General features: G+C 39.5%; 1 protein-coding gene across 2 annotated transcripts in view; it reads left to right on the plus strand.

The window, feature by feature from the left end:
* The first annotated feature begins 641 nt into the window (after positions 1 to 641).
* rab3c (RAB3C, member RAS oncogene family) overlaps positions 642 to 22,348 on the plus strand; it is a 198,901-nt gene continuing 177,194 nt past the window's right edge. The window contains exons 1-3 of one of the 2 annotated variants that reach the window (XM_063042962.1): positions 642 to 704; positions 952 to 1,116; positions 13,373 to 13,600. In XM_063042962.1, the coding sequence (XP_062899032.1) occupies positions 1,099 to 1,116; positions 13,373 to 13,600 (246 nt within the window). In that variant the 5' untranslated portion in view covers positions 642 to 704; positions 952 to 1,098. Of the gene's footprint in view, positions 705 to 951; positions 1,117 to 1,630; positions 1,788 to 13,372; positions 13,601 to 22,348 lie in introns of those variants that run through there. The other variant, XM_063042960.1, reaches the window with a different exon arrangement.

The raw sequence follows: 22,348 nt of genomic DNA on the forward strand, positions 1-22,348 counted from the left end.
AGCCTTTATTTGAATTTACTCTTGGCGAGTTTAATACTAATCTCATTTACAATCAATCTTTCCCGATATATGGCGAGCTGCTGGGTTAGAAAGGGTTAATCTGTCGTTCTGTCGAATTAACAACCATTACTTTTGTAATCGAAGTTTATTGCATTTGGTCCTTTGACAACGTTTGACGTCAAATCGCTGCTGCACGGTTTCTCGCTGCTCTGAACCTGCGAGGCCCAGACCTGATCCCGAGACCATTCCCTCCTGAAGAAACCTTGCAGTCATCACCGTCTCTTGACTATTTCGAAATTTAGACTAAATGATAAATTATAACATGGCAACAAGCCAACAATAAAGCTAATCACGAAATCGCATTAATTCAATAGAGTTCTTAACAGTCACGTAAAGAAAGATCATCCAAAAATATATAGTATAAAATTTATAAATAATTGAATAATGCTTCTCGAAAATAGCAAAATCTTTTAATAAATAAGCTGCAAGGCTATTATTTACGAGTAGTTTTGTACATCCAGGAAGCCCAATGAATCAAATAGAATGGCGGGCTGTTACTAATTTCCCCATCCATTAATTAGCTTGGAATTTCATTGCCTTGACCGATTGGTGACCAGTGGAAGTCCCACCCGAAGCAGACCAAACAGCATCAGCTCTGCTGGTAGATACAGGCGGCTTTTTCTTAAACGCAGCGGTGAAATAAGGTAAAACTGGAGAAATGAAAACCAAGTTTATTTTAACAATAGTTCATTCCCATTAAGCTTTGACTACACCCAGTAAATTACCCTTCCATTACATCCGTTAATCTATTACAATAAACAGTTCCTCCGTACGTTCAAAGAACAATTTGCGTGGCAGAAAATAGTCGACGGGCTTGTGTCGCCTGTCGCAGTCGGAAGCAAGCGGGTCCCGATTTCCTGATTTTCCGTTCGCTTTCTCCTGTACTTTCAGCTTCCAGTGCCAGCAGACCGGGGGTTTACACATTGAGACTAGAATGAAAATCTATGGATAAGCCTTCCCGCAAATTGACAATTAAAACATCGGCGAATTACTTTTCCTGATCTACATACTTCCGTTTTTATTAATTTACCAGATTACATGGAACTGTATGGGAAGGTAAGGTGTTTTTTTTAAACTATACTATTTACGATTTCCTCTTTAAAGGCAGTTTCCGTCATTTCAGAATAGGCTGTGGTCTTTTGGATTCTTGGGATTTTCGCAATAAACAATCACTCGTGTCTTTCCTAGTTGCATTGTGCTTAAATGGGTAGAAAATAAATTTTATTTATGCACAAGTTAATGATATTTCCACATAGTTTATTTTCAGTGCAGTATTTCCGAAAGGATACAAACAATTTTTTTTTTTAAAAATGCATCATAGTTTACATTATGTGGAGCAAGTTATAGTTTCTAGGTAATGTTTTGTTCAATTTTCTACTGATTAGTTCCAAATTTCCATCCCACACGATGCAAGGAAAACATCGTTGCTTGCAACAGTGGTTAAAGCCACCGCCGAGCCCTGTCACTACGACTGGAGCCAGATGTGCTGGGAGTTGTAGTCATTCAGCGCCAAGTCCTCCTCTCTTATTGTCCCGAAGTAGTCATGAGGCGAAAACTACAAGTTCCAGAGGGCCCAGCGGAATCCGCGCATGAGCAGCTCAGGTGCCAGTGCCAATACAAAAGTGGATGACAGGCGGAGGGAAGCCGCTTGTTCCGCTCGGGTTTCTGCTCAGGCTTCGGCGGATCGCGAGCGTTTAGGCAGCATGAGGCACGAGGCACCAATGCAGGTCTGTACAACCTTTAATATCCCGCACCAGATGGCAAATACAACCAACGTCCAAATAAGTCTTTTTCATAAAGGCTTTATTATTCACAAAGCTCACTTACATTTATGATCAGGATCAATGTAGCATTTTACGCACAATTGCAGTAACTTCTATCAATACAATTTGCACAATTGAAATTTTAAAAAAATTAAACCGGTTAATTTCATAGTTGTTGTTCTTGTCAATTGGAGTTATTCATTTGCCAGGATTTTACATACATATGTGCTCAATGAGAGAGACGTTATTTTTGTAAAACGAATGTTGTTTAACCATTTTGTTTTCCGAGACTAATATATTTATTACAGTTTATGGTCCTCCGTTTTGGGGTGTTAAATATCTTACTGCATTTAAAGTCTCTTCAGATCGAAGGAAAATGACCTGAAGGTTGATGAAATTGTGATGACAGATATATTCCTTCACCAAGGTTGCATAATTAACTCGTACTGTTTCGTTACTATTTGATCTATGTCTCTCGTAATAACCGTATGCATTTTTCTTGCAATTAATTAATTTAGGTAGTATAGTCAGTTACCAAGATGTGTAAGCTGCAGTATAGAGAGCATATCCATTTGACTTAAACGTACCGACTTTTCTATGAGATGCTGCAACCATTCCAGTTAAAATCTGCATGTTTTGAATCCAGTAGACTTATTCTCATGAAATAGAGTTTGAAATGCTTTCCAAGATGCATTCTGAGATGACCATTATAAAGTAGAATAATAAATATATTTTTTGCCTACTGGCAATTCACATTAAATAAAGTTTTGCCAAACTGTAGCATATTTACTTTATACTGGAATCTAATTTCAAAGCAAAATTGCTGTGATGTTAGAAAACTAATCTGCAGATTATTCTCAATATTTAAATGTGCTGTCGATTAAATAATTGACATGTTGACTTGTATTCATGGTATAGTTTGGAAATTGCTGATGGAATTTACTCATGTGCTTGTAAACATTAAATAGTTAAACTGTATATATGTAGCTTTTACGTATGGTCTCATTGCCAGGACTAATTGAATAGAGGTATGGGATTGTAAATGATACCATCCATTTTACAAGTTGCAGGATTTTTCTAATTGTCTTATAAGCAGTTTATATAATAATTTGACTGAAAGGAATAATATTCATCCCACTACTAAACAAAAGGCATTTCTGTACACCGAAAGGATACTATCTTCCAGCTAAGCATCAGTTCAGTGACTGAAACCAATTTCTCTCTAATAGTTTAAGCTTTTCTAGGATATATCAAGATATTATTGGATGTGAGCTTTAAGCAAATGATAAAAAGTCAAAAGCAAAAAGAAAGACCAGACAGGGGCCAGTGGTCTCTCAGGATGGCTGGATTGTTGAGTGCTCCCTCCATTATAGAATTTGACACTGCATTCCAGATGGCGCCACTTTGAATTTGGATCATGCTTAATTAGTTTCTTTTAGCTCGGTGAGCATTTGGATATTATGTTTCGCCTAATTGACCCTGGGCTGGAGATGGGCAATTAATATGAGTTTAAAGGGGCAACAACTATTGTTCGCAGAAATTCAGATGGTGATGAGGTGGCATACAGAGTGAGATAGATCACCTGGTTGAGTGGTGTCACAACAACAACCTTGTACTCCATGTCAGTAGGATCAAAGAATTGATGGTAGACTTCAGGAAGCTAAGGGAACAACAGTCGTTTCAAGATCCTGGAAGTCAACATCTCTGAAAATCTACCCTGAGCCCAATTTATTGATGCAACTACAAAGAAAGTACAACAGCGGTTATTCATTAGGTTTTTGAGGAAACCTGGTGTGATACCAAGGATTCTCATAAGTTTCTACAGGTGTACTATGGAAAGTATTCTAACTGGTTGCATCACTGTCTGGTATGGAGGGACCACTGCACAGGATCGGAAGAAACCACAGAGTTGTAAACTCAACCAGCTCTCTCATGGGCATCAGCCTCCCCAGCATTGGGGATAGCTTCAAAGGGCAAAGCCTCAAAAAGGCGGCATCCATTATTATGGACCTCCACCACCCAGGACGTGCCCATTTCAAATTGCTACCATCAAGGAGGAGGTACAGGATCCCCGAAGACACATACCTAAGGTTTCAGGAAGGGCTTCTCTTCCACCATTAGGTTTCTGAATGGCCAATGAACCCCTGTACTCTGCCTCACATTTTTTCTTTTATTTTGCACTACTTATTTAATTTATGTATATATATTTATTGTTATTTATAGTTTTTATTATGTAAAATAATGCCACAAAACAAATTTCATGAGATATGCCAATGATATTAAACTTGATTCTGATTCTAAAAGTCACTCAGATATAAAAATAAGAGAAATCCAGCCAACTCCTTCAATAATTTATCAAAATGAATTCCATTTTACTACCTTAGTACCATGTCCCTTAATATTTTCAAGGTTCCCTTTCGTATTGCTCTGCAGTGTCCCTTCATAGAAGGTGGATACTATGGATGTCTGGTACAGGTACGTTAAATCTTTGTTGAAAAGCAGTTTTGGGTTGATGGCAATAATGAATACTTGGGCAGGGTATTTGAGATTATACTTAATGAATTATTGCTGGATTCATTAAGTGCCAATTTGAAAGATGGAAAAAAGCACAGTAATTGCTTCTACTGCAGAATAAAATATTAGAGCCACTGTTGCATTTTTTTTGTTTAACCACAGCTGTTTTTTTTCTGTACTGCCTTCCACTGTAAATAGTAGGGCCATATGATGAAAATCATCTAGAAAAATACCCAAATATAATAGGAATACAGGATTTTTAGTTGGAGTTTGCATCTGTCTTGTAATCCTTATTTTTTAGTGTGCCACTTCTATCTATGTGTATTTCTTACTGTATTTATTTCTGTGAAGGTGCTGATGGTCTATATGTTGTTGGAGAACGGACTACAGGGAAGAACCGTTACCCTTCTCCCTTTACTCTTTCCTCCATTTCCTCTGATCCCTCTCTCCCATTTGCCAGCCCTATCCTTCCCATTTCCTGTCCATTTTCTCTTTTTACAACCTCGCATGGTTCCTCTGAAATTCCTAGCTCTACCCTCTTCTCCATATATTCACAAGCTTTTTATACTGAATAGAACAGTGGGTTAAAGAAATTGGAAAGTGACTACAGGAATAAAAATACTAGGGAGGTCAAGCAGAGCCCTTGATGGGGGGAAAACAGATTAAATGAAATGTTGACTGTTACTCACAACTGCTGCCTGCCCTGTTGAGTATTTACAACACATTCTATTTGGATTTTACTAAGAAAATAATGCATTATTATCTTGAGCCTTGGTCAAACCTCATCTGTGACATCAAATCAGAAGAGTGTTAGAAGGAATGAAATAAAGATAAAAATCAGAATGATGCTGTATTTTAGCAGATTATATAATAAGGGCATGTTGATTTAACTTTATATTGCCTTCAGTATAGATGGCCAATGAATTCCTCTCTTCAAAATGAAGGGATTTGAAAGGATTGGAAATGGAGAAATTGCTTGCTCTGAGGTGAATCCGGATCAAGAAAGTTATTACATTTGCAGTTTAGTCATTTTTATGGAGACTGGAATGCTCATTTTTACATCAGACATGGCGGAATTTGGAACTCTCCCTAGGAGTCCATAGACTTTAGACTGACTAAGTCTTCAATGAGTATCAGAATAGTGTAACAAGAGAAATGAGGAAATGGCAGGTCAAGGGAGTTAAGGTGCACATCAACCATATTCTAAACACGTGGAACAGCAGGCTCAAGAAGCTGAATGTACTGTGTCTTCCCCCCTGTGGGTTTTCCACTGAAACTACTGCCCAATTGTTTTCTTAGCAATAAACTCGGAAACTTTAATTTTCAATGTGCTCTTTGTTACCAGGTTGGATTTGCTGACTGTAGTTGGCACATACGTAATGAGAAGCCCATGTGTCAGTTTTCTGTTCACTGCTGTGTACGTATGTTTCACCAAGGTAGTCTCTTGTCACTTTGTGCTCTTTCTTCTTAACCGTTCCTTGCTCTTCACACTCATCTTTTTACCCACTCCTCAAACTGTTATCACTTTCATCTATATTCTTATTCCTCAGTCACTATTGCCACGAGGATTTTGAGGAGTAGATGTTGTCCAGAAAACTTAAAGTTCTGTAATGTGGGTCACTGATATGAATCAGGGTATGAAGATTAGTGAAGCAGCACTTCGCATATGATGGTTTGAAACCCAAGTGCCATGTTAAGTGTATATTTTTAACATCCAGTCTGTATGGACTAACACAAGCTGTGACATTACTGCATCAGAGTACTCAGAAATTTCTATTTATGGGATACAATAGTTAGACCAGCATTTATTACCCATCTGTAGTTGTCCTTTAGAAGATGGTGATGGACTGCAGGGCAGCCATCCGGTCACCATTCCTCTATACATTGCTGGGTTAGAGGCTCTAAGATTTAGTCCCAGCAGTAATGAACGTCTCTTAATTAAGGTGGTATGTGACATGGAGTGAAGACTGAAGATGATTTGTTTTTTGTTGCGATACAGGTTGCTTTCATGTAGTGGATGATGCCTACTGCATTCAGGATGCACTGATGTTGAAAATAGTGAAGGCAATTTAAAAAGAATAATGTTAATTGCTGGAAGAACCCCCACATAGAAAGAAAAATTGTTAATCTAACCACATAAATAACCACAAAATAATCACTTGTATTTCTTCTGCAATCATACAGTACATGGGGAAGATTTTATCTTGTACTTTTGCTGGCTTTGAAAGAGCTATTCAAATTACTGCAAGTCCTCTGGTTATTTCCCACAATTCCATCCAGTTTACTTTTCCAGTAATGAATGTTGAAAGTTTTCTTTTCATATTAAATGTACATCCCCCTATCCTTTCAGCAGTGTTTCCAGATCTTGCCAACTCAGTGCTTTTTTAAAAGTCTTCATCTACTGGTTCTTCTGTCAATTATCTGACAGTGAAGACATGGGAAATATAATAAAATGTGCAAAAATCTGAAATTTTCCATTTGGCAAGAAAATTAAAAGATCTTATTATCTAAATTCTGAGCGTGTAGAGCACCTGCAGATTGAAATGCAGAGAGAGCTGCTTGTTCTAGAATATGACCCATTAAAGGCCAGACAGAACATGAGTGAATCAGAAAAGTAACAAAACATTATGATTTGTTGCTAAAGGAAATTAAACTATTGATAGCGAGTGATAGTCATGGGTATGCGATACCAGAAGAATGGAGGATGGCTAATGTTGTAAATCTCAAAGAAGAAGGGTCTCAGCCTGAATTATCAACTGTACTCTTTTCCGTAGATGCTGCCTGAACTGCTGAGTTCCTCCAGCATTTTGTGTGTGTTGCTTTGGCTAATGTTGTGCTTTTATTATAAGGACAATCCCAGAAACAATGGACCAATGAACCTTGCATCAGGAAGTGAACCAGAGAGACAGGATTTGTTTTTATTTCGAATGTCAGGAATTGATTCAGCATAGCCAGTATAGCCTTGTGTGTGAGAAATCATGTTTCTCAAATTTCACTGAGCTTTTTTTCATCTGCACTCTCTCAAAATATGTAGCAGGCCTGTAGTGGAGGATTTTCTCACCGGAGCTTTTGCACACTGTCCATCTGCAGTTTGCTTGCTAAGTGACACTTTTAAAAAGTCAAGTTATCAAACATCACTCCGCTTCTTCCCACTTACAAATTCTCCAGCAGCTTTTGCATCGTGACAATACACACCGGTAACGCTAGTTTCTGTTTTGAAACTACATATTTCTTGTAGCTTCATGTTCCTGACCTCATGAGCTTTCAGTGTAGCAGTTTCTACTGTTTTGTTAAGCCGTTCTGCTTTAAACAAATTAGCAGTTCTTTTATGCTTCACGCCCTTTGCTGCTTCAGAATTTGACATAGTGAATCAATAATTTATTGAATTATTTATCAGTTATAAGGCTTTACTGAGATGACTTCTGGGATACAATGTACAGTATTAGTTTTATTTAAAAAATTATCTTAATTTTTTTGTAAATACCATCACTAATCTCCATTAGTCTATTACCCAATTTCATTGTCTGTCTTCAATTTCATGATGTAAAGGGTACTTCTAGAAGATGATGCAATATGGAACAAATATTTCATGTCAATATAATGTGCCTCATACTCTTCAGTAGTGGCAGTACCTTCAACATATTTCATAAAAAGCAAGTGGAATAATACATAAACTGAAATTTGCAAAGTTACACCAACTGTGTCTCTCCTGCTTCACAACATTGGAGGTAGATTTTGATGCCCAAATGCTAGACTGATTGTCACCTGAGTATCTGCAGTCTGGCTGGTGTAAGTCTGCACTTTTCCCTTTTGTTTATGCGGACATCTTCGGCCCACACGAAGCACTGATAGAGTGGACCACCAGTGCTTTTCTCCCAGGGTGGAACTGGCAAATAAGAGAGGGCATAATTTTAATGTGATTGGAGGAGAGTATATGAGGAATGTCAGATGTAGGTTTTTTACAGAGTGTTGGGTGAGTGGGACACACTACCAGAGTTGGTGGTAGAGGCAGATACATTAGGGAGACTTAAGATGCTTTTAGACAGGCACATGGATGAAAGGAAAATGGAGGGGAATATGGGAAGGAAATATTGACATTGAAGTAGGTTACAGGATTGGAACTACATCATGGACTGAAGGGTCTATACTGTTGGACGTTCTCTGATTCTGTTCACACTGATGTGATATGATGACTGAGGGGTGGGGAGGAATCGTGCCTCTGGCCCATCAAAAGGGCAACCAGTTTCCACATGCCACATCTCTGCTCATTTAGGAAAGGGATCTGTTCATGTTTGGCATCACTCTCCTCATACAGGACAGCAAAATGAACACTTGGAAATTCACCCTATTCATGGAAAACGGCCAGTAGTTGCTCCCCCCACCCCCAAACTATCCCCAGAACTCTCGTGTGTGTGTGTGTGTGTGTGTGTGTGTGTATGATTTGTACTATAAGGCATAGTGTTGGCACATGGCCAAGTGATTAAGGCATTCATCTAGTGATCTGAAGGTTGCTATTTCGAACCTTGGCTGAGGCAGCATGTGTGTCCTTGAGCAAGGCACTTAACCACATAATGCTCTGCGATGACACTGGTGCCAAGCTGTAAGGGTGCTAATGCCCTTCCCTTGGACAACATCGGTGGCGTGGAGTGGGGAGACTTGCAGCATGGGCAACTGCTAGTCTTCCATACAACCTTGCCCAGGCCTGCGCCCTGGAAACCTTCCAAGACGCAAATCCATGGTCTCATGAGACTAACGGATGCCTATAATTAAAAAAAAAAGGCATAGGCGTAGAATTAAGCCAATTGACCCATCGAGGAAGCAAGGATCAGATGAGTCTATTGAGGAATATAGGGAAGCAAGAAAGGAGCTTAAGAACGGGCTGAGAAGAGCAAGAAGGGGGCATGAGAAGGCCTTGGCGAGTAGGGTAAAGGAAAACCCCAAGGCATTCTTCAATTATGTGAAGAAAAGAAGTATGACAGGAGTGAAGGTAGGACTGATTAGAGATAAAGGTGGGAAGATGTGCCTGGAGGCTGTGGAAGTGGGCGAGGCCCTCAATGAATACTTCTCTTCGGTATTCACCAATGACAGAGAACTTGATGATGGTGAGGACAATATGAGTGAGGTTGATGTTCTGGAGCATGTTGATATTAAGGGAGAGGAGGTGTTGGAGTTGTTAAAATACATTAGACAGATAAGTCCCCGGGGCCTGACGGAATATTCCCCAGGCTGCTCCACGAGGCGAGAGAAGAAATTGCTGAGCCACTGGCTAGGATCTTTATGTCCTCGTTGTTCACGGGAATGGTACCGGAGGATTGGAGGGAGGCGAATGTTGTTCCCTTGTTCAAAAAAGGTAGTAGGGATAGTCCAGGTAATTATAGACCAGTGAGCCTTGCGTCTGTGGTGGGAAAGCTGTTGGAAAAGATTCTTAGAGATAGGATCTATAGGCATTTAGAGAATCATGGTCTGATCAGGGACAGTCAGCATGGCTTTGTGAAGGGCAGATCATGTCTAACAAGCCTGATAGAGTTCTTTGAGGAGGTGACCAGGCATATAGATGAGGGTAGTGCAGTGAATGTGATCTATATGGATTTTAGTAAGGCATTTGACAAGGGTCCACATGGTAGGCTTATTCAGAAAGTTAGCAAGTATGGGATCCAGGGAAGTTTGGCCAGGTGGATTCAGAATTGGCTTGCCTACAGAAGGCAGAGGGTTGTGGTGGAGGGAGTACATTCAGATTGGAGGATTGTGACTAGTGGTGTCCCACAAGGATCTGTTCTGGGACCTCTACTTTTCGTGATTTTTATTAACGACCTGGATGTGGGGGTAGAAGGATGGGTTGGCAAGTTTGCAGACGACACAAAGGTTGGTGGTGTTGTAGATAGTGTAGAGGATTGTCAAAGATTGCAGAGAGACATTGATAGGATGCAGAAGTGGGCTGAGAAGTGGCAGATGGAGTTCAACCCGAAGTGTGAGGTGGTACACTTTGGAAGGACTAACTCCAAGGCAGAGTACAAAGTAAGTGGCAGGATACTTGGTAGTGTGGAGGAGCAGAGGGTTCTTGGGGTACATGTCCACAGATCCCTGAAAGTTGCCTCACAGGTGGATAGGGTAGTTAAGAAAGCTTATGGGGTGTTAGCTTTCATAAGTCGAGGGATAGAGTTTAAGAGTCGCGATGTAATGATGCAGCTCTATAAAACTCTGGTTAGGCCACACTTGGAGTACTGTGTCCAGTTCTGGTCACCCCACTATAGGAAGGATGTGGAAGCATTGGAAAGGGTACAGAGGAGATTTACCAGGATGCTGCCTGGTTTAGAAAGTATGCATTATGATCTGAGATTAAGGGAACTAGGGCTTTACTCTTTGGAGAGAAGGAGGATGAGAGGAGACATGATAGAGGTGTACAAGATAATAAGAGGAATAGATAGAGTGGGATAGCCAGCGCCTCTTCCCCAGGGCACCACTGCTCAATACAAGAGGACATGGCTTTAAGGTAAGGGGTGGGAAGTTCAAGGGGGATATTAGAGGAAGTTTTTTACTCAGAGTGGTTGGTGCGTGGAATGCACTGCCTGAGTCAGTGGTGGAGGCAGATACACTAGTGAAGTTTAAGAGACTACTAGACAGGTATATGGAGGAATCTAAGGTGGGGGCTTATATGGGAGGCAGGGTTTGAGGGTCGGCACAACATTGTGGGCCGAAGGGCCTGTACTGTGATGTACTATTTCTATGTTCTATGTTTGCTCTGCCATTTGATCATGGCTGATTTATTATCCCTCTCAAACCCATTCTTCTGGCTTTTCCCTGTAGCCTTTGACATCCTTACTAAACAAGAACCTGTCAACCTCCCCTTTAAATATACCCAGTGACATGGCCGCTATAGCCACCTGTGGCAATGAATTACACAGATACACCACCCTTTGGCTAAAGAAGATCCTACTCATCTCTGTTTTAAGGGTATATCCTTCTATTCTCCGGCTTGGCCATCTGCCCTAGACTCTCCCACTATTGGAAACATCCTCTCCACGCCCACTCTTTCTAGGCCTTCAGGTTTAAATGAGATTCCATTCATTCTTCTAAATTCCAGTGAGTACAGGCCTGGAGCCTGTATTCCTATCCTTTACTCTCTGAGTTTTAATAAAAATGATGCAGGATATTGAGTGGAACTTTTAATTTTCCTACCCTTTGGTGATTTTTGCATCCGTGAGGCCTACATATGCTGGGGATCAGAGATGCGGAGGAAAGGGCTGTGTCCATGCAGTAACAGTTTCAGACATCCCACCCTGCTAACACTCATTTCAGGGAGGTAGCACCATCAATTTGTGGGAGACTTCCAGAAGAGGTGGGATGTCTGCAACAGAGTAGCTCCTTAGCAGCTGGCCAGCTAGTTTAAATAACGTTAGCTTTGCTAATGAACGAATGACACCTGTTAAACTCACCTCAACATGTCTTTTACAGTCTTAACCCACCATGGGCAATAGAAAAGTCACTGTTGCAAACAGTGCAGCGAGCAATACTGTCATTATGTTGACCCCTATTAGGCAGGGGTACACTTTAGTGTAGTCTGGGGTGACGTACGTTTTATATATTTTTTTGGAACGCTCTGCCATGGCACGCTCTCGCTCTCTCCCTCCCGTGGGTGCGTGCGTTCTCTCGTGGTCGTTCTTGCGCTCTCTCTTGCTTTTTCTCGCTCACTCTCAAAAAAGTTGATTTCCGTGATATTGTTTATAATTTGCGGGCATCAGGGAGCCACTATTAATATGCAGGAGACCCCGGAACTTCCGGGAGAGGTGGGATGTCTGCAGTTTTCAGATATGCCTGCCATGAGAAAGTTTAAATCTTCTCTTCAATGGGAGTTCAATGAGACCCTCTCTACTGCTCCTGCTCTGTGATCTCTGCTTTCTCCAGCTCTTTGACCATGTGCTCACCCAGATTTGACTCCATCCTCTTCTTCCCCATCACCTTATTCTGGCTTTCTCCCCTCCCCTTCCTTTCCAGTCCTGATGCAGGGTCTTAGCCTGAAACGTCGACTATTTATTCCTTACTTCGTACGCGTGTGTTGCTCAAGATTTCCATCATTTGCAGAATCTCTTGTTTTTGTAGTTTGTGTGATTACCAGCAATTGCATGTGAGTTTTGTATAAGAAAACAACGTTCTTACTGATATGCAACTCAGCTCAAAATATCGTGTGAGATTGTGAATTTTGCCATTGCTTCCTGGTGTGGGGTCTTGGAGGGAACAACTCCGGTGATCTCCTGCCTAGTTCTGTCTACCATGGCCTCAGGTAATCTACTGTCATTGCATCCACCTTCAACTAAGTCAGTTTCCTTCAGAAAATATGCAAGGCTGTTCAATTATTCCATATTATGGTTGCCCTAATACTTGTACAACTCTTATTACCGATTTTTTTGTTTTTTTACAAGGATGCTTTAATGTAGTAAACGGGGGAAAATCTTATTTTTTAGTGGAGAATCTTCTGACTCAGGCAACAAGCTACTTGTTGAGCTGACACCTTGGTTGCAATATGCTTTACCTCCATTTCAGGGGAAAAAAATCCCATTTAATTTATTGTGCTATTTCACATGAATTGGATAGACAAAGTTTGCATCTAATAATACAAAATATTTCATGTGGTTTAGATTTTGATTTAATATGATTCCATAGTATAACACCATATTTTAAGTTTGATAAGTGTATAGTTGATAATGCCACTGAGAAGCTTAATCTGGAATGATGGTACCATTTCACAGAGAATGGTTTAATATAGAAGATGCAGGAATAAAGTTCGTCACCATTTTGTTGAATTGCTGAGAGCACAACTGAACTTCCAAACAGTGTTTTGGTGTAAATTACACAATTGTAATCTAGGCTTCTTACTGATGGTTATGCCATCTTTGTGCGTCATTTGTATTTTTGGAATTTAGTTAGGTCTTGGTTTTATTATTGATGAATCTTTGAGGTGGACATTGATCAGGATATTTATTTTGCGTGCATGGTTTGAAGTGCATTAATAATTTGAGATGCTCTGTAATGTGTTTCAGATGGCGTCTACACAAGACTCCCGATATGTTCAAAAGGACACAGCTGACCAGAACTTTGACTACATGTTCAAACTGCTGATCATTGGCAACAGCAGTGTTGGGAAAACTTCATTTCTCTTTCGCTATGCTGATGATTCTTTTACGTCTGCCTTTGTAAGCACTGTAGGTATTGACTTCAAGGTAAAGACGGTCTTCAGGAATGAAAAAAGGATTAAGTTGCAAATTTGGGTAAGTTTATGTATTATGATTTTTAGGCTTCTTTAGTTGTGAAAGTATCTACCAACTCAGTAAGAAGCATAAATAGTTATGTTTTTACTGAGTTGATAAGTATTTTGATATGCTTTCATTTTAAATAGAATAGATCCTTTAAGTGGTTGTAAATGTTGTGTTGTTTTCTGCCATGTATAAATGAATTGGGTAAAGTTATTTAGTTGCTGAAAGGAGAGATGTCCAGTGTTTGTTCCCTTCGCTCTCTTTCTCTGTATTGATCGAATGAATAAAATCTCAGCTGGTTCTACTTCACTAATCAGCTAGGACATGTTTGTAACTTAACGCTGAATGATTTAGCATTACAAATGCTAAATGATGATACTGTGCTGAATGGCATTAACTAAAACCAGTTTGAAGAAATCATATAAAAGCCTGACATGGAGCGCATAAGAAATCGGAACAGGAATCCAAAGTTTTTTTTCTCTAAAAACTTAGTTTTGGACAAGTAACTTTTTTTTCTCCAGATATCCCAGAGATCAAAATAATCTATCCTTGTTTATGTTACAGCTTCCCCTTTTTAAATCTGTATTCTGTGAAACACTTTAGAGAATGGTATACAAGTGAAATGATTGAAATACTGTATGCATTTCAATGACTCCAGGGGTTCATTTCAGACATTGCTTCCCACCAGTAGTTCTGTTTTAACCATTGTTGGCCCTGGAAAAGCAATCAAACTGGTCTTCTCTATACACTGAAATAAATGACTTGTTCTTAACAGAATAGGAAGTTAAAGGATGCATTCTGTCATGAAGAAATACCTTTTATTTTGAGAAGTGACAACAGAATGTATAACACTTATTGAGAGTATGTGTGTGTGTGTGACTTTACCGATAGGATGTTTGATGCTTTTTAAAAAAAAATGTATTGTGAAGGAATATGAAGAGCAACATTTTTATTGAACCAAAAAGAAACATATACAGTATTTTCCATAACATGATATAAACATCTGTTCACTGTCTGTTTCTGCTCAGCATCAATGTAGTGATGACGCCAGTGGATAATTCTATTATAAAAGTGCAAAGACCAATAGATAAGATAATCTTCCTTAATAGACAATTGCTTCCCTTCACTTTAGCTCAGTTTTGATTACATGTACTGTCTGGTTTTTGAGCAAAATCAGATTATTACAATGTCTGTTTTATCAGGGCCCAGTGCTAGTTACTAGATACCTGTAGCATTATGAAGCAGTCCAGAATTTTTCCTTAATACTATAACTGCAAATACAACATTATACTGAAAATTGTATGGTACTGTATTTGAAATAAAACCATTGAGTAACAGATTTATACACTTTGATTTCATAGCCAATTTAGTTACAAGCCTATTCAGTCATAATAATGGGTTGTCAGAATTTCAGTAACATTTTACCTCCCTTTAATTGTATGTTTTACACTGATACCCTTTTGACTTTTGCAATAATATATACTGTATCCAGTGACATGATATCTAGAAACTGACAATGAACTGTGTTTGCATGGGATCCTTCTCGCTTGTCTTAGTGTATGTAGAGTAAATGGTTTATGTCTGTATTAAAACTGTATGGGGAAGAGGTTTATATACATATTTGCTAAACATAATGCTGAGACTAATTTAATCTGTTGTGTAATTTGAGTGTACATTAAAGAAATATTCTGTAAATACTTGTCAATGTAAAATTGTGTTCACCAGTGAAGTTATTGTGTTAGTTGTGCAGTAGATAGAGATGATGTTGTCCCAGATTCACTTCAGTTTCTTCCCCTTCATTGAATTGATTTTCCAATTAAATAAATGTTAATTATTAAAAATGAAATATGTTAATTATTCGAAATGAACAATGGTAAACTTGAGCAGATATGGTGAATTTATCATGTTGCCAATTCATTCTGTAATCTGATTTATCCAGTATTTAGGGAAGGGAATACAAGAAATGACATGAGGTTTACTTTTGGGGAAGGCAATGAGCTGATGGATTCAAAACTGGCTCTGTCTTTTTTATTATTGGAACAATAAGCATCATTCATAAAATAAATATTGATCCTTGGTGTCTGCAAAATCATGCCATGGGAGGCTGAAGGGGTGATAGTATTCCAATGGAGTAAAGGGAATTGCAGAGGCATGAGAGAGGGGTGGCCAAAAAAGAACACTGGTAGGGATGATGGCAAAGCAGCAGTGGCTGAAATTTCTGGAAGCAATTTAGAAGGCACGGTATATATACATCCCAAAGAGGGAGAAGTATTCCAAAGGAAAGATGACACAACCATGGCTAATGAAAAGTCAAAGCCAACATAAAAGCCAAAGAGAGGGCATATATTAGATCAAAGATTAGTGGGAAATTAGAGCATCAGGAAGCTTTAAAAACCAGCAGAAGGCAACTAAAAAGTCATTAAGAAAGTAAAGATGGAATACGAATGTAAGCTAGCCAATAATATTAAAGAGGATACCAAAAGTTTCATCCGAGACGAAGTGTAAAAGAGAGGTGAGGGCGAATTTTAGACTACTGGAAAACTGTGCTGGAGTGGTAGTAATGGGGGACAACGAAATAACGGAAAAATTGAATAAGTATTTTGTATCAGTCTTCACTGTGGAAGACACTAGCAGTATGGTGGAAGTTCCAGGTTTTGGGGGTCATGAAGTGTGTCAAGTTACCACAACTAGAGAGAAGGATCCTGGGAAAACCTGAAAGGTCTGAAGGTAGATATGTCACCTGGACCAGATGGTGTACACCCCAGAGTTTTGAAAGAGGTAGCTGAAGAGATTGTGGAGGCATTAATAATCATCTTTCAAGAATCACTAGATTCTGCAATGGGTCCAGAAAACTGGAAAATTGCAAATGTCACTCCACTCTTCAAGAAGGGAGAGAGGCAGAAGAAAGGAAATTATAGGCCAGTTAATCTGATCTCAGTGGTTGGGAAGATATTGAAGTCAGTTATTAAGGATGAGGTCTCGGGGTACTTGGAGGCACATGATAAAATAGTCTGTAGTCAACATGGTTTCCTCAAGGGAAAGTCTTGCCTGACAGATTTGTTGGAAATCTTTGAAGAAGTAAAAAGCAGAATAGACAAAAGAGAATCGGTTGATGTTGTGTAGTTGGATTTTCAGAAAGCCTTCAAAAAGGTGTCACACATGATACTGCTTAACAAGTTATGAGGTATTGATTGGCAGGATGCAAAGAGTGGGAATAAAGGAAGCCTTTTGTGACTAACTGTCAGTGACTAAGGGTGTTCTGCACAGCTTTGTGTTGGGATCGATTCTTTTTATATTATATGTCAATGATTTGGATGATAGAATTGATGGCTTTGTTGCAGTGTTTGTAGACTATATGAAGATGGGAGGAGGGGCAGGTAGTTTTGAGGAAGTTGAGAGGCTGCAGAAGGACTTGGACTGATTGGGAGAATGGGCAAAGATTGTCAGATTGAGTACGGTTTTGGGAAATGTTGGTCATGCACTTTGGTAGAAGAAATGAAAGCATTGACTATTTTCTAAAAGGAGAGAAAATACAAAAAACCTGAGGTGCAAAGGCACTTGGGAATCCTTGTGCAAGATTCTCTAAAGGTTAATTTGCTACTTGACTCTGGTGAGGAAGGTAAATGTGACGTTAACACTCATTTTAAGAGGACTAGAATATAAAAGCAAGAATATTATGTTGAAACTTTTTGAAGTGCTGGTGAGGCCTCACTTGGTGTATTGCGAGCAGGTTTGGAACCCTTGTCTTAAAAAGGATGTGCTGAAACTGGAGAGGGTTCAGGGGAGGTTCATTAAAATAATTCCAGGATTGAATAGCTCATCATATGAAGAGCATTTGATGGCTCTGGTCCTATACTCACTGGAATTCAGAAGAATGAGGGGTGACCTCATTGAAACCTTTTGAATGGTGAAAGGCCTTGATAGAGTGGATGTGGAGAGGATGTTTCCTATGGTGGGGGTCAAAGACCAGAGGACATGCCCTCAAAATAGAGGGGTATCCTTTAAGAATAGAGATGAGGAACCTGGTGTTCTGCAATTAAAGGATTCATTCGGACTTCATGACTTAAGATTCAAGCATAGTCTTGTCAAATTTCTTTAGCCAGAGAATAGTGAATCTGTGGAATTCTTTGCCACAGGTAGCTGTGGAATTCTTGCCCTAGGTAGCTGTGGAAGTCAGGTCTTTATTTAAGGCAGAGGTTGATAGATTATTGATTGGTCAGTGCATGAAGGGATATGGGGAGAAGGTAGGAGATTGGGGCTGAGAGGAAAATTGTATCAGCCATAATGAAATGGAGGAGTAGACTCGATGGGCCAAATGGCCTAATTTTGTTCCTTTATCTTGTGGTCTTTATGGTGCACTTGAAGCATGTTCATAATCTACTACTTTGAACATCTAAGCAAAGCTTTTTCTGGTGCTAGACATGGAGTGTAAATGGGAACCAAGGACTGAAATGATTTAAATGTAATCAACTGAGGAGAACTTAATGAAATTATGAACACTTGAATTCGGGCATGAGAGAGCCATTTGTTCCCTTGAGACTGCTCCCGATTAACCTACTCTCGTATCAGATTGGACTCCAGTTCTACATTTATGGTTAATTTAATTATAACTGCTACACTGAGGTGAAAGTACACGTATAGTACAATATAAATAGAAAACATTCTGAATTATAGTATCTGTTCATAATTAGCAAGCTATAATTTATTTGAGTGATAATCAATTAAGACGTATTGTGATTGATGTGATCATGTTTCCTAGTCAATATTTTTATTTTGCTTTCATCAGCTCAAATTGATTTAATTAATACCAGAGTATTGATAAGAGAGTAATCCAAACTGCCTCTTGCAATGGTTAAATTGGATGTCATTAAATTGGTGATGTGACTGCCTAATTTGATGCTGTGAGATTTCATTGCTTAAGTGCACTGTACATCTTCATATCATATGAGTAAATTGCTGGGAAAAGGTATATTACAAAGAAATACATTTTCTGTAGTTACTTATTCTGTTGTTGGTTTTATAGGTTAAATTTTAAAAGGATTTGTGTATTAACATTCAGTGATAGTGGCTGAAATTGTTAACATTTTTATGTAGCAGGTGTTAACAGTTATTCCCTCTTGCCTAGTATTTCATTCTGAGTTTTAAACATCCATTGTTTATGTGAAACTGCGTAAGCTTGCTGTCCTTTAAAAAAGGCAGATATTAGTGAGAACAAAATATTATAACCTTGGTGTAATATCTTTTGGCACGTGGCATATAAAAGTAATAATGGACACAGCCCTTTAGTTTTACAATGGCCAGCATGACTGGGGAATGTTTAATTAAAATGGAAAGTAAATTGCAAATTTTCTGCAATGCTTTTTGTGAACTCTATTTAAGATGTAATCCAATTAATCATAGTTACTGCCTTAAAAGTAATATTGATTTTAATTCATTGTGAAGGGATAGTTTGGTTCTCCACAAAATTAATCCTGTGTTGGAGGAGGGGAGTTTTGTGTTTTTCTTCTTTTACATTTAAGTTCAAATTAATGATAAATATTAAAAGTACCTAAACTAATCATTTAGTTTAACTAATACGTGCTGGGCCGGCTGGTGGCGTAGTGGCATTAGCGCTGGACTTTGGAGCAAAGGCTTCTGAGTTCAACTCCAGCCGGCTCCCTTGCACGCTTTCTATCCGAGCTGGGTTGAGTGTTGAATTAGCAACTCGGCCTCGTAAAAATAAGAAAGCCTGCTAAAAAAACACCATCCTGATGACTCCACTCGGAGTTAAGGGCTTTCTTCTTCTTCTTCTTCTTCAATACACGCTGTTTTTTTAAGCTCCCCCAATCTGATGTCCTCTCCTTCTCTGATGCTAGATTATTCTTTCCTTTTTACTCACTGTGTCATCACAAATTCATCATTAATACCTACTTCAGTCATTCTAAAGTTATATTTCACTCTTTGTTTACATTATTGTTTAAAGTAGTTTTTCTTCAGTTCTACGACTATGACTATGTAATTTGCTAGAGGGCTACAGTACCTTAGGTCAAAAGCTGTTAGACAAAAACTATAAACCCTGCCAGAAATGGAAATATTTTCATTGCCATAAGATATAGGAGCAGAAGTGGACCATTTGGCCCAACAAGTCTGCTCCACCATTTAATCATAGCTGATCCATTTTTCCCCTTAGCCCCAAATCCTGCCTTCTCCCCTATATCCCTTCATGCCCTGATCAATCAAGAATTTATCAACCTCTGCCTTAAATATTCATAAAGACTTGGCCTCCACGGCTGCCTGTGGCAACATATTCCACAGCTTCACCACTCTCTGGCTAAAGAAATTCCTCCTTATCTCTCTTCTAAAAGGACACGCTCTATTTTGAGGCTGTGTCCTCTGGTCTTGGATACTCCCACCAAAGGAAACATCCTTTCCGTATCCACTCGATCAAGGGATTTCACCATTCGATAGGTTTCAGTGATGTCACCCCTCAATCATTTTCATGAACCTCCTTTGAACCCTTTTCAGTTTCAACACATCCTTTCTTGGACAAGGGGCTCAAAACTGCTCTCAATACTCCAAATGAAGTCTCACCAATGCTTTATAAAGCCTCAACATTACATCTTCAATTTTGTGTTCTAGACCTCTTGAAATGAATGATAATATCACATTTGCCTTTCTCACCACAGGCTCAACCTGCAAATGAACCTTTAGGGAATCCTGCACAAGGACTCCCAGGTGCCTTTGCACCTCAGTTTTTTATTTGTATTTTCCTCTCCATTTAGAAAATGGTCAGCCCTTACATTTCTTCTACCTAACTGCACGGCCATACACTTCCCAACACTATATTCCATCTGCCATTCCTTCGCCTATTCTCCTAATCTGTCTAAGTCCTTCTGTAGCCCCTCTACTTCCTCAAAACTACCTGCCCCTCCACCTAGATTCGTGTCATCTGCAGTGTTTGCAACAAAGCTATCAATGCCATCATCCAGATCGTTGACAAATAACATAAAAAGAATCAATCCCAACAAAGACCCCTGTGGAACACCACTAGTCACTGGCAGCCAACCAGAAAAGGCTCCCTTTATCCCCACTCTTTGCCGCATGCCAATCAGCCACTGCTTTATCCATGCTAGAATCTTTCCTGTAATATCATGGGCTCATAGCTTTCAAGCAGTCTTATGTGTGGCACCTTGTCAAAGACTTCCTGAAAATCCAAGTACACATCAATCAATTCTCCTTTGTTTAACCTGCTTGTTATTTCTTCAAAGAATTCCAACAGATTTGTCAGGCAAGACTTTCCCTTGAGGAAACTGTAGCCTATTTTATCATGTGCCTCCAAGTAGCCCGAAACCACATCCTTAACAGTCGACTCCAACATCTTCCCAACCGCTGAGATCAGATTAACTGGTCTTGAATTTCCTTTCTTCTGACTCTTTCCCTTCTTGAAGAGTAGAGAGACATCTGTAATTTTCTAGTCTTCTGCAACCATTCCAGAATCTAGTGATTCTTGAAAGAATCACTGATGCTCCACAAACAAGAGAAAATTCTGCAGGTGCTGGAAGTTCAAGGAACGCACACTGGAGGAACAACAAATGCTCGAGGAACTCAGCAGACCAGGCAGCATCTATAAAAAGAGGCATAGTCGATGTTTCAGGATGAGACCCTTTGGCAGGACAGGAGGAAAAAGAAAAGTACACTTAAGAGGTGGGGGGAGGGGAAAGAGAAACACAACATGATAGGTGAAACTGGGAGGAAGGGATGAAGAAAAGCGCGGGGAAGTTGATTAGTGAAAGATATACAGGCTGGAGAAGGGTGGGTCTGATAGGAGAGGACAGAAGGCCATGGAAGAAAGAAAAGGGGGGAGGAGCACCAGAGGGAGGTGATGGGTGGGCAACGAGATAAGGTGAGAGAGGGAAAAGGGGATGTGGAATGGTGAAGGAGAGGCAGTTGGGGCATTACCAAAGGTTTGAAAAAATCGATGCTCAATTAATGCAATTAAATAATGCCTCCACAATCTCTTCAGCGACCTCTTTCAGAAATCTGGGGTGTACACCATCTGGTCCAGGTGCCTTATCTACCTTCAGATCTTTCGGTTTCCCAACCCTTTTCCCTAGTAATGGTAACTTCATGCGCTTGTGACCCCTGACACCTGGAATTTCCACCATACTGCTAAAATCTTCTTCAGCGAAGACTGGTGCAAAATACGTATTCAGTTCGTCTGCAATTTCATTGTCCCCCATTACTATCTCTCCAGCATTGTTTTCCAGCATTCTGTTGTCCACTCTCTTCTCTTTTACACTTTATATATCGGTATCCTTTTTAATATTATTGGCTAGCCTACCTGTGTGTTCCATCTTTACCTTAATGACTTTTTAGTTGCCTTCTAATGGTATTTTAATCCTCTAATTTCCCACTAATCTTAGATCTATTATATGCCCTCTCTTTGGCCTTTATATTGGCTTTGACTTCTCTTGTTAGCCATTCTTGCTTTTAGAATACTGCTTTCTCTTTGGAATGTATATATCTTGTGCCTTGCGAATTGCTTCCAGAAAGTTCAGCCATTGCTGCTCTGCCGTCATCCCTTCCAGTGTTCTTTTTCAATCAATTCTGGCTGACGCCTCTCTCATGCCTCTTGTAACTCCCTTTTCTCGATTGTAATACTGATAATCTGACAATTAGCTTCTCCTTCTCAAATTTCAGGGTGAATTTGATCATATTATGATCACTTTCCCCTAAGGGTTCTTTTATCTTAAACTCTCTAATCAATTCTGGTTCATTGTACTA

The sequence above is a fragment of the Mobula hypostoma genome, chromosome 3, assembly GCF_963921235.1.
Source record: "Mobula hypostoma chromosome 3, sMobHyp1.1, whole genome shotgun sequence".
Classification (NCBI taxonomy): Eukaryota; Metazoa; Chordata; class Chondrichthyes; order Myliobatiformes; family Myliobatidae; genus Mobula; species Mobula hypostoma.